Raw genomic sequence first — 12485 nt, forward strand, 5'->3', positions numbered from 1 at the left:
AATGTGTTTTTGTTTTTTGTTTTTAAATTGAAAATTACCCTTATGGGAGCATCTTGAGCTAACTTTTGTTTATATGGTGGCATCTGTAGCTGGTGCAAACTAAGCTAAAATGACCCTGCTTCCCAGAAATATCGGACTACCCTCGCCCAAGTGAAAATGTCCCTCTTATGTGGAGAACTGTGTAGAATACTGTGACTTGTACACACACCCCTATTGTACATAGGGCTGTGATGTGACAATATGATGGATTGCCCTCCCCCATCGTATGATAGCAAACTCTGGTAACCCTCAGTCTTCTCCAGTCCAGGATGTTTGCACAGTATAAACTTCAGTCCTCAGATCATATCTGCAGTGAATAAGGTTTATTTGACTAATGTTGGTGGTGAGCACTGTAATCCAAAGCTCCCAACTCTGAAAAGAGACTTCTGTACAAAAATAATAGATAAGGATCGGTTTTGTCTGGAGAGTAATCGTATGTCTCCATTATTTCCATAATTGTGACGCTTCTCAGATTTCACTGTAAGCTGAATTTAATAGCAGGCACTCATCAGCCCCTACTGCGGGAGGCCATTATGCCACACGTCCTCCGAGAGCGAAACGAGGCCGGGGATCTGGAGAGAGCAGGGTACAAGTATTGATCGTCTCCTATGTAAACTCCGCTCCTCGTCTTCTGCAAATAATTAATAATTGAAACACTTTCTTGGCTCTGATTTTTTTTTTTTTTTAGATGTTGATTACTGACCCTTGTTCTCGGATTTCGCAGCAATTTCCAAATGTATTCAATACGTTAACATTTTAATAAAATATAAGCCTTCTCCAGGCTAGAATTGATGTCACACTCCACAAACCAAAGAATCTGAAATCATGGGTTGTCTTGCCTTACTATATCTAATCCAGCATCCATAAGGTGGTTGTTTTGATTAAAGGGGTATTCCAGCTAAAAACACCACTGGGTATGTGTTATATGCTGACCAAACCAATCGTTACAAAAGGAAAACCCAAAGTTTGATAGAAGAGGTGATCAGTCATGGTCTGCTTCGCTGTTTCTTTCCATGCCAAGGACTTTGAATGGAACAGCAGGGCGCTTGCGTGACCTACTGATAGAAGGAAGTCCTCTTGCCACCTTTGGTCTAGCTCGTCAACAATTCTCTGCTTTGTCTTTTTGTATACTAAACGTCAGTGAATACTCTATATTATCTGAAAATGAGAATTTGCCTAGAAAAAATAAGTGACAGACCCATTAAGGTAATTTTTCTCCCTCTTCTACGGGAGAGCAGCCTGGTGGCTCAACATCAAACTCTATACGAGTTCTGCTGGTAGATCCAAATCTACTATTTGGCCACAGCTTCACTAGATTGTTGTTAGATCCCGCCAAAATTGGTGGGATTTTTCCATCAATTCCTCTATATGGATAAAAGTATCGTGATGTCAACACATTACAACGTTAAGAGTTTTTATGACCTCTCTTTCTAAAGCTATACACAGGAATATGGAGTTGGTCGCTCCTTCGTAGCTAAAACTTCTTCCACTCGAGCATCCATTCTTTTATAGACCTTTCTTTGAGTACTGGGGCACTGGTATGCTGGAACATCATAATGCCAGAGGAGGTTTAAACTCTGCAGTTATTGAGTCAGCAGTGCGTTGGTGATACAGTATGCTTCTCCTCGCTCCTTGACAATGGTCTGTAACTTTGTGGTCTCTACTTCATGGATGAGTTGGTATTGTTCCTAAACTTTTTCCACTTTTCACTAATGCCACTCTCTGTTTCCCCCAGAGACCTAAGTGGAAGGCAGAACATGACTGGGGGAGGGGGACCCATAACACACGCCTTCAGTTTTGTTTTGCATAGCTGTGTAATTTTTTGTTTAGCAAGGGTGGTCCTGTTTTGTAGGGAGTAGCACAGGTTGTGTGTGTGTGCCCTGCTGCTTACTGAGAGGAGGCGAGTTTATCAGGGGATGGAATTCCTTTCTTATCTGTGCTTTCTCTCTACCTGAAGAACTAGAGGAAACATTTGGTAAAATCTCATGGTGAACAGGCTGGGCTATGGGGTTGGGAGGTGGGGACCAGAAGGATGTGGTATGGTAATGTCTTTACTGCTGTCTGGCCTGCTGTGATATGTCTTGACAGTTGGGTATCACAGTGTCCAAGAAGCCCTGCGACTGAGGACTTCACTTGACTCCTACTATGGTTGTTATAATCCTGGGATTTAAATAAAGCTATGGCCATTTTGACCTCCAAACTCGTGCGTTTTGTTTACTTATTAGCATTGAGGTTTTCTGTAGTTATGGTTGTTTTTAAGGGGGAGTGAGGGTCCATTCCATCCCATATCCAACAGTTATGAATTGTTCCTTTGGTAGCGCCCTATTTAGTGGACCACAGAACCACGATGATATTAGTGTGCTCCTTAGAACGAGGCGTTCTTTCACATATCTTGGTAACGTCAGACATGCAATAGGGCTGGATTTTATAATTCTGTGGCAATGGGACTGAATGAAGAACCTGAATTCATTATTTAAGAGGCATATCCCAATCCTTCTGTCCATAGAAAATCTGTCTTAGGACCCATCAATGAGCTCATTTATCAAAACTTTTAAGGGTACATTAACTCAGTTTTCATTGGGGGGTTTTTCCCCTGGTTTCGATACTTATTCCTCACTGAAATCAGCATGGTTTAAGGCCATGAGCACAGATTTGTTAGGTGTAGACTTAAAAACCTCTTCAATAATTGACATGCCGTATGTTGAGCTCATTTGTTGGCATAATCCTTGCTGAATCTGATTTAATAAGTGTATAAGTCAATAGGCAAATCCACGGCAAAATTCTGAGGGTCAACTTTGGATTTGTGCCATAGATTCCAGCGCCAATATACATTTATATGTAAATTTTGCCATGTGAACAAGTCCTTAGTGTGCTTTGGTTTTATGGGTGGAGGAGGAAGGGGTTCCCACCTGAATCCAGATCTCATGCCAACATATGACCGGTGCTTTGAGTAGTCATCGTTTTCCAATATACACTTCTGAGCACCAGCAAACTTTTCTTCACGTTGGGATTTTGTTTGCTGAAACGTCCGTTCCATTCACCTCGTTCCGTGTCTTGGAATTGTGATCAGTAAAACAATAGGTGTTTATCAAGTCTCCGAGCCAACTGAGCAGCTTGACATTTTCATGTGTTTTCTTTGGCAAAAGTCTCGTCAAGTCAATTACAGGACAATCCATCCTTCCCTTTTAATAATTGGGAAAGCAAACAGCCTCTGTAGGTGTATTGTTCTCCTCATCATTGATTGTTGCCGGATGCCCAAATGGCTTTTTAACTGGAACACAAAGAGAATGACGCTTGTGTGTTTTTACTCAAGGTTGGAGACCAGGAAGGAGATCCGGCTAGTGCTTTTTTTTTTTTTTGCGGCGTGGATTTTATTAATCAGGACAGGTTGTATCGACATGCAACATACGTCTGAAAGTTTAGCTATTGCTTCTATTTTCTTCTACATCCTACTTTTACGAGGCTGTTTCTCATCCACAGCTATATTGTCATTAATTGTATATGGAACAGACCTCTAAATTAAACATTGCCCTTAGTAACGTAAATATTTGCGATACGAAGGCCTGGTTTTATTGGAGGACCTAGGTTGCCTGCATTTCCCGACAGACTCCAAGGGTAACCACAAAGAATTTTTGATTTCTGACATCTGCCTTTCACTGGCTACACAGGAACGGTTCGGATATTAACAGTTCATTAGGGAATCGCAGCTACTTGTGCTAGTTACATAGGTTGAATAAAGACCAAGGTCCGTCAAGTCCAACCTTTCTCCACCAATTGTGCGTTTTGTCCCTAAATTAACTATAACCCACAATGTTGTGTATCAAGGAAATCATCCGACCCCTTTTTAAAAGCTGCTGTAGTGTCGGCCATTACTACCTCTTGTGGTCGACCTTCCACAGTCTGACTGCTCGAACTGTAAGGAACCCTTTCCTATTTAGCTGCCGGAGTCTCCTGACCTCATCACATAATGAATGCCCCCTGATCCTTGGAAGGAATAAATCATGTGCCAGTTCTTTGTATTGGTCATACATGTAAATTACATCACATCTTTTTTTGTAAGCTAAACAAGCCCAACTTTATAAACAGATTTATAAAGGGGTAATATCACATTGGGATCACAAGATCTTATGACTTTATACACCCTAAAATCTTGTTTGCTTTTGCGGCTGCTGCCTGACATTGAGCACTGCTGCTCAGCTTTCTTGTAACCAGAATTCCCAAGTCCTTCTCCTGTTCTGTAGTCCAGACTGTATTTCCATTTAATGTGTATGCAGCAATAGGATTACTCTGACCGTTGTGTTTATCAACTTTGAAACTTAATCTTCCATGTTTTTGCCATTGTAAACATCTTGTACCATGCATGCTAGTTATGGTTCAATTATCATACAAAGTGTTGTTTTGACACATTGCTTTCAGTCCCATCCACAAGGTCATTAATCAAGATTAAAAAGAATTGGGCCTAAAACTGACCCTTGTGGTCCCCACTGGTCCTGGTACAGATCAATGTGGTCCCCACTGGTCCCGGTACAGATCCCCGTTGTCCCCACTGGTCCCTGTACAGATCCCCGTGGTCCCCACTGGTCCTGATACAGGTCTATGTGGTCCCCACTAATGGTGATACAGATCTCTGTGGTCCCCACTGCTCCTGCTACAGATCTCTGTGGTCCCCACTGGTCTCGGTACAAATCCCTGTGGTCCCCACTGGTCCCGCTACAGATCCCCGTGGTCCCCACTGGTGCTGATACAGGTCTCTGTGGTCCCCACTGGTGCTGATACAGATCTCTGTGGTCCCCACTGGTCCTGGTACAGATCTCTGTGGTCCCCACTGGTCCCTGTACAGATCCTTGTTGTCCCCACTGGTCCCTGTACAGATCCCCGTGGTCCCCACTGGTCCTGATACAGGTCTCTGTGGTCCCCACTGGTCCTGGTACAGATCTGTGGTCCCCACTGGTCCTGATACAGGTCTCTGTGGTCCCCACTGGTCCTGATACAGGTCTCTGTGGTCCCCACTGGTCCTGGTACAGATCTGTGGTCCCCACTGGTCCTGATACAGGTCTCTGTGGTCCCCACTGGTCCAGGTATAGATCCCCGTGGTCTCCACTGGTCCCGGTATAGATCCCCGTGGTCACAAGATCTTATGACTTTATACACCCTAAAATCTTGTTTGCTTTTGCGGCTGCTGCCTGACATTGAGCACTGCTGCTCAGCTTTCTTGTAACCAGAATTCCCAAGTCCTTCTCCTGTTCTGTAGTCCAGACTGTATTTCCATTTAATGTGTATGCAGCAATAGGATTACTCTGACCGTTGTGTTTATCAACTTTGAAACTTAATCTTCCATGTTTTTGCCATTGTAAACATCTTGTACCATGCATGCTAGTTATGGTTCAATTATCATACAAAGTGTTGTTTTGACACATTGCTTTCAGTCCCATCCACAAGGTCATTAATCAAGATTAAAAAGAATTGGGCCTAAAACTGACCCTTGTGGTCCCCACTGGTCCTGGTACAGATCAATGTGGTCCCCACTGGTCCCGGTACAGATCCCCGTTGTCCCCACTGGTCCCTGTACAGATCCCCGTGGTCCCCACTGGTCCTGATACAGGTCTATGTGGTCCCCACTAATGCTGATACAGATCTCTGTGGTCCCCACTGCTCCTGCTACAGATCTCTGTGGTCCCCACTGGTCTCGGTACAAATCCCTGTGGTCCCCACTGGTCCCGCTACAGATCCCCGTGGTCCCCACTGGTGCTGATACAGGTCTCTGTGGTCCCCACTGGTGCTGATACAGATCTCTGTGGTCCCCACTGGTCCTGGTACAGATCTCTGTGGTCCCCACTGGTCCCTGTACAGATCCTTGTTGTCCCCACTGGTCCCTGTACAGATCCCCGTGGTCCCCACTGGTCCTGATACAGGTCTCTGTGGTCCCCACTGGTCCTGGTACAGATCTGTGGTCCCCACTGGTCCTGATACAGGTCTCTGTGGTCCCCACTGGTCCTGATACAGGTCTCTGTGGTCCCCACTGGTCCTGGTACAGATCTGTGGTCCCCACTGGTCCTGATACAGGTCTCTGTGGTCCCCACTGGTCCAGGTATAGATCCCCGTGGTCTCCACTGGTCCCGGTATAGATCCCCGTGGTCCTGACTGGTCCTGATACAGGTCTCTGTGGTCCCCACTGGTCTCGATACAGATCCCTGCAGCCCCCAGTACAGATCTCTGTGGTCTCATTTATAGAAAGTACCGTTTACAATGACTCTTAGTTTGCTGACCCTTAACCAGTTTGTTTGCCTATCTACATATTCCCGGCCTATCTTCCATGAATCTGTGCTGGTTGCCAGTTATTACGTTATTATCTCTGCAGTTCTTTCACATCTCTTATAATGCCCTCGGAATTTTGCATACCATTGATGTCAGACTTTACCAGATCACAATGTCCTAAAGTCCTGTTTTCCCATAAAATTTAACTTTTTTTTTATTACAACACATTCAAAGACGTTCTTAAAGGGCTTGCCCAAAAGGAAAAGATTTTTATAACATGGCTCAGACTTGGTTTTTGTTGTTTTTTTGTTTAAATACTAAAGGTACCGTCGTCACACTAAACGATATCGCTAGCGATCCGTGACGTTGCAGCGTCCTGGCTAGCGATATCGTTCAGTTTGACAGGCAGCAGCGATCAGAATCCTGCTGTGCCATCGTTGGTCGCTGCAGAAAGTCCAGAACTTTATTTCGTCGCTGGACTTCCTGCTGACATCGCTGAATCGGCGTGTGTGACAGCGATTCAGCGATGTCTTCGCTGGTAACCAGGGTAAACATCGGGTTACTAAGCACAAGGCCGCGCTTAGTAACCCTATGTTTACCCTGGTTACCAGCGGAAAAGTAAAAAAAACAAACACTACATACTTACGTTCCGCTGTCTGTCCCCGGCGCTGTGCTTTCCTGCACTGTGAGCACAGCGGCCGGAAAGCTCAGCGGTGACGTCATCGCTCTGCTTTCCGGCCGCTGTGCTCACAGCCAGAGCAGAGAAGCAGAGCGCCGGGGACAGACAGCGGTAGGTAAGTATGTAGTGTTTGTTTTTTTTACTTTTAGGATGGTAACCAGGGTAAACATCGGGTTACTAAGCGCAGCCCTGCGCTTAGTAACCCGATGTTTACCCTGGTTACCGGCATCGTTGGTCGCTGGAGAGCTGTCTGTGTGACGCTGCAGCGATCCGGATCGTTGTCGGTATCGCTGCAGCGTCGCTTAGTGTGACAGTACCTTAAAAGAAAAAGAAATGTGCCACTCTTCTCATTGATTTCCCGATCTGATGCTCTCTGTTAGGGTCAGTTCACACTAGGTGTTTTTTTCAAGGTTTTTTTTTTCTCTACAGCAAAACCTGATCTCTTGGCAGGACAGAAGCTGCAGAAACAAAGCATGTTTTTTTTCTTGCGCTTTTTTGTGTGCATTTTTTTTGCTGCGGTTTGCTTGCTAGATTTGTCTCTTGTGCATGCTGATAAAGTTTAATGTTGAAATAAAAACTTGTATTCTACAGAATCAGGTTTTGGCACAGACAACGCAGCAAAACCTGATACCTGCATTTTTTTCACCACCCATTCATTTCAATGGGTGAAAGATGCCTTAAAAATGCATCAAAAACGCTGAAAGAAGTGACATGCTCCATCGTGCAAAAAAAACATGCAAAGCCCAAAATCCCGATGGCAAAAAAACAATGTGTGTGCATGAGATTTGTGAAATCTCATAGACTTTGCTGGTACTGTAAAACGCAGCTGAAAATTTGTATTAAGAAAAGCATTAAAAAAGTGCAAAAAACGCCTAGTGTGAACATAGCCTTAATGGTCCTGTGTCGACAAACAGAAAACGCCACTCACCTGCTTACTGGTCAGGTGTTTCCTGTGTATTGAAGGAATACTTATTATTTTCCACTTAATCAGTGTGTTGTAATCCGAGAATATACAGAGGGCACCGCTGGTGCGATATCTGCTCGCTGTGAAGCTCCGGACCCCTGAGGACACTTGTACACAGGCGAAACATGTCAAGTGGGTGGGGGGAGCTCCGGGTGGTGTTTTATTAGCAATCCATCAGGTTGTGAAGTATAAACCAAATGATGTAACAATCGTTTACCTGTATACTGAATATCAGGCGTTTATCACATCAGCGTCACGTGATTATGATACAATGATTGAGTGGTACAATGTAACACAACTCTTAGCGATGTTTGCGTTGTAGTCAGACTTTTGGGAGTATCAGATGACAATATTAAGTTACATTTTTATAATCAAGTGGGAATTAAAGAGTTCCTTCCTAGAAAATGTTAATGATGAAGACTGATATCTAGTGATGAGCGAATATACTCGTTACTCGAGATTTCCCGAGCATGCTTGGGTGATCCCCGAGTATTTTTTTAGTGCTCGGAGATTTAGTTTTTCTTGCCGCAGCTGAATGATTTACAGCTATTAGCAAGCATAAGTACCGTATTTTTCGCTTTGTAAGACGCTCCGGATTATAAGACGCACCCCAAATTTTGAGGAGAAAAATAGGAAAAAACTATTTTTTAATAAATTGGTGGGGCGTCTTATAATCCATGCGTCTTATTACTTACCAGGGGTTGTGGTTGTGGTGGATCAGGGTCCCAGGCTCGTTGCCGGAGGCAGGAGTGGAGCATTGCTGCAGGCTGGGATGAGGGGGTCTGCAGGGGGCTCCTGTGCTGCAGGGGGGCTCCTGTGCTGCAGCCTGGGATGAGGGGTCTGCAGGGGGCTCCTTTGCTGCAGGCTGGGATGAGGGGTCTGCAGGGGGCTCCTTTGCTGCAGGCTGGGATGAGGGGTCTGCAGGGGGCTCCTGTGCTGTAGGGCTGTCTCCGGTGCTGCGGGGGGCTCTGGCGACATTTTGTGAAAGACCAGAGCCCCCCGGCAGTTCTTCCATGCGTTCCAGTATGACTAATTCCGGGAAAATGGCCGCCGGAATCTCGAGAGATGAGATCTCAGCGCTGAAATCTCATCTCCCGAGATTCCGGCGGCCATTTTCCCGGAGTCAGTCATACTGGAACTAACTCCGGGAAAATGGCCGCCGGAATCTCGAGAGATGAGATCTCAGCGCTGAAATCTCATCTCCCGAGATTCCGGCGGCCATTTTCCCGGAATTAGTCATACTGGAACGCATGGAAGAACTGCCGGGGGGCTCTGGTCTTTCACAATATGTCGCCAGAGCCCCCCGCAGCACCGGAGCCTTCAGCATCACCCGGGGCAGCAGCGGACAACCCCGGCAGTGGCGGCGGACGACAGCGGCGGCAGGCGGTAGCGGCGGCGGACACCCCCTCCTCCCAGCCTGTAATGGTAAGCGGTATATCCGCTTTGTTAGACGCACCCACATTTCCCCCCCAAATTTGGGGGAAATAAAGTGCGTCTTACAAAGCGGAAAATACGGTACATGTGGGGATTCCTTAGCAACCAGGCAACCCCCACATGTACTTATGCTGGCTAACAGATGTAAATCATTCAGCTGCGGCAAGAAAAACTAAATCCCCGAGCACTAAAAAGTACTCGGAGGACCCCCGAGCGTGCTCGGGAAATCTCAAGTAACGAGTATATTCGCTCATCACTACCGATATCGCAACTCGACTCTGAGCTGAGAAGTACTTGCGATACCGGACCCAACCCAAGGACAAGATTGGAGCCGTTCCTGAAAACAGACCCTTTATTCTGACCCATAACAACACACCTAAGGGAACTATAGGAGGTTTGTTATGTATGTGTTAGTACGATACCAGGTCAGTTTTCCAGGAATCCAGATATGTGAAAATGGCTATAAAAAATGAAGACACATCAAAGCTTACTTGGTGTCAAAATTCTGCTCAGTTTCTGAGCTTTCACATATGTTCATGTGACGTCCAGAACCTTGGGGTGCATCTAGGGACACGTTCGCTGGTCGTGTTGGGGTATACTTCTGAACCCCCCAGTAAAAAAGGGATCCAGACGTATGCCATAGACTATAATAGTGTCAGCAGAGTGAACGTGCGCTCTGATGTGCATTGTTTTCGGGAGTACACACCAACAGGAGGCGGACACTCAGAAGCAGTCTACTATGTCTGAGTGTCCACCACCAGTAGGTGCACATTCCCAAAAATGATGCATGTTTGCTCTGCTGGCACCGTTAGTCTGTGACACTGTCCGGATCCCGTTTAGCTGGGGGTTCAGATGGAAGCCCCAACAGGCCAGCGAACATGTCCCTAGACGCAATGTGAAAGCACCCTTACTTCCTGTTATAGCCCCAACAAAGCGCAGAGTTCAGAACATAGCCTGTCAGTCAAGTACAGCCCTGCATGTAGGAGGCCGGAGTCAGGTGGTGGGATTCTGGAGGCAGGACTTGTGCTCTGACGGTTGATGTCATGGGGAGCCTGGCTTGTGATCCTCAGCAACTTGTCAGTGACTGGGGATGTGTCCAGGAAGGCACAGATATAGTGCAGGCTCTACAGAGATGGATGGCTAGATTTTGACCAAAGGAGGTAGTGTTTGGGGTTCCAAAGTTCTAGAATACTTTGTGACATTACACCAATCTTGTGTGGGGCCCTTGCCAGTTCCTTTAACATTGTCTGTAACATTATTGACTGCTGGAAAGTCCCAGGATAGTACATACTAGAAGAAGTAGGGGATATTAGGAGGGAGAAAGTGATTGTGCAGATCTTTATCCATCATGAGACTCTAGGAGTCTCAAGAAGGTGCTTTGTAGGTGATATGGGTCTGCTCTGAGGATGGGAGTGTGTGTTCTGTGGGATGGCAGAGAATTCAGACCGCTCTGCTTCTTGGGAAATGTCATCTAGGGGCTCAGAGCATGGAAAGTTCAGAGGGCAGAGTGAGCTGGCAGGAAGTTAAGGATGTAAACCATAACATGTCTCCAATAGCCTGAGGACTCTTTACTGTGACTAGGGTTGAGCGAAACGGATCGTTCATTTTCAAAAGTCGTCGACTTTTGGCAAAGTCGGGTTTCATGAAACCCGACCCGATCCCTGTGTGGGGTCGGCCATGCGGTACGCGACTTTCGCGCCAAAGTCGCGTTTCGTATGACGCGCTTGGCGCCATTTTTTTCAGCCAATGAAGGGGCGTGGGCAGAGTGATGACATAGGCGTCCACACCCCTAAGACCTATCGCCATGTGTAATACCAGCTTTTCAGTTGAGAGAGAGAGAGAGAGAGAGACTGTCCCGAGCATAAGACAATGGATGTTTAACCAATGGAACAATTGCCAATACCAAGAAGGAGCAAAAATTCGGACCCTTTTTGTGCCTGACTTTGCAGCCCCGTTAAAGCGAATGACGCGGAGCAAAGAGAATAGAGCAAAGTCTATTAAAACAATGGCCCCAGCTCTCCAGTCACACAGTAATGGCAAATTCTATGGAGATCAGAACCTTGTAAAAGAACATGAGCAACAATTATTCTGTGTGTAAAGCTAATATTAGATGTGCTGTGAATTTAATACTGCGGCCATTGTTTGTCTTTTGATAAAACGTCCATTATGTGTTTTGTCACTAATTCCACCTTATTACTTCTCTCCTTTCAGATCTGGGACATGAGTGATGATGAAGTGATCTGACAACAAAGATCTGCCATTGTGGCCCTGTGCAATAAAAGATGGGACTCCTCTCCATGCTACGTGTCGCTCCCTGGCTGCTAATAAGTAGAACATGCTCTCACTGTCTTTATATTAAATCACACAATAGTTATTTTCTCTTGGACTTGACTTTACATTTTTACTTTTGCAGAAAAGATTTACTTTTATATTTGCCTAATGCTTCCATAATGAAAGGACTTGTCCAGGATTAGGAAACAATCTTCTTTTATCCTTTAATTTTCCAGGACAGCGCCACTCTTGTCCACAGGCTGTGTCTGATATAGCAGCGTCCACGTATATGTATACCATGGATAAATATGGCGCTGTTCTGTCTGTTGCTTTAAGATTCTTCTTTTTTTTTTCTAATCTATGACAAATGTTTAAACGAGAGCAAATATATAAACATTTATGTAAACATAAAACTTATTATACGTAAAAAAATATATATATACATAGTAACCCAAAACTAGTGAGTTACGTGATAATGACCCCATGCCTATCGGTCACTTCATGGAACATATTGAGGAAACTCTTTGACGGAACCATCATAAATCATCCATGAACAGTAACATTATGTACAGAGATCTTTTACTGCAATATATTATGTTTACAAAAATAAGTTTTATTGTTGAAGTTCATGGATAAGCAAAGATGATAAAGAGTTGTTCTTTAATTGATCCATTTCCTTAAAGGGTCTTGTCCAGCCTTTGGGTACAAGTCTGCAGTCACTGTACATGACTGCTGACTTGTTAATCCTCACAGTGCGCACTGTCAGGATTTTTCGGCGCCTGGTCATGTGACCATAAGCCACATTCCGACTAGACGTGTCCTGGCTCGATCAATTCATTTGTA

General features: G+C 45.3%; 1 protein-coding gene across 3 annotated transcripts in view; it reads left to right on the forward strand.

Annotated features, from left to right (window-relative positions):
- Positions 1-11757, forward strand: part of ATG7 (autophagy related 7) — a 203711-nt gene extending 191954 nt beyond the window's left edge. For all 3 annotated transcript variants that reach the window (XM_069736767.1, XM_069736769.1, XM_069736768.1), the window contains one exon: positions 11583-11757. In XM_069736767.1, the coding sequence (XP_069592868.1) occupies positions 11583-11599 (17 nt within the window). In that variant the 3' untranslated portion in view covers positions 11600-11757. The remainder of the gene's footprint in view (positions 1-11582) is intronic.
- Positions 11758-12485: the final 728 nt, after the last annotated feature.

This window comes from Ranitomeya imitator, chromosome 8 (genome assembly GCF_032444005.1).
Source record: "Ranitomeya imitator isolate aRanImi1 chromosome 8, aRanImi1.pri, whole genome shotgun sequence".
NCBI lineage: Eukaryota > Metazoa > Chordata > Amphibia > Anura > Dendrobatidae > Ranitomeya > Ranitomeya imitator.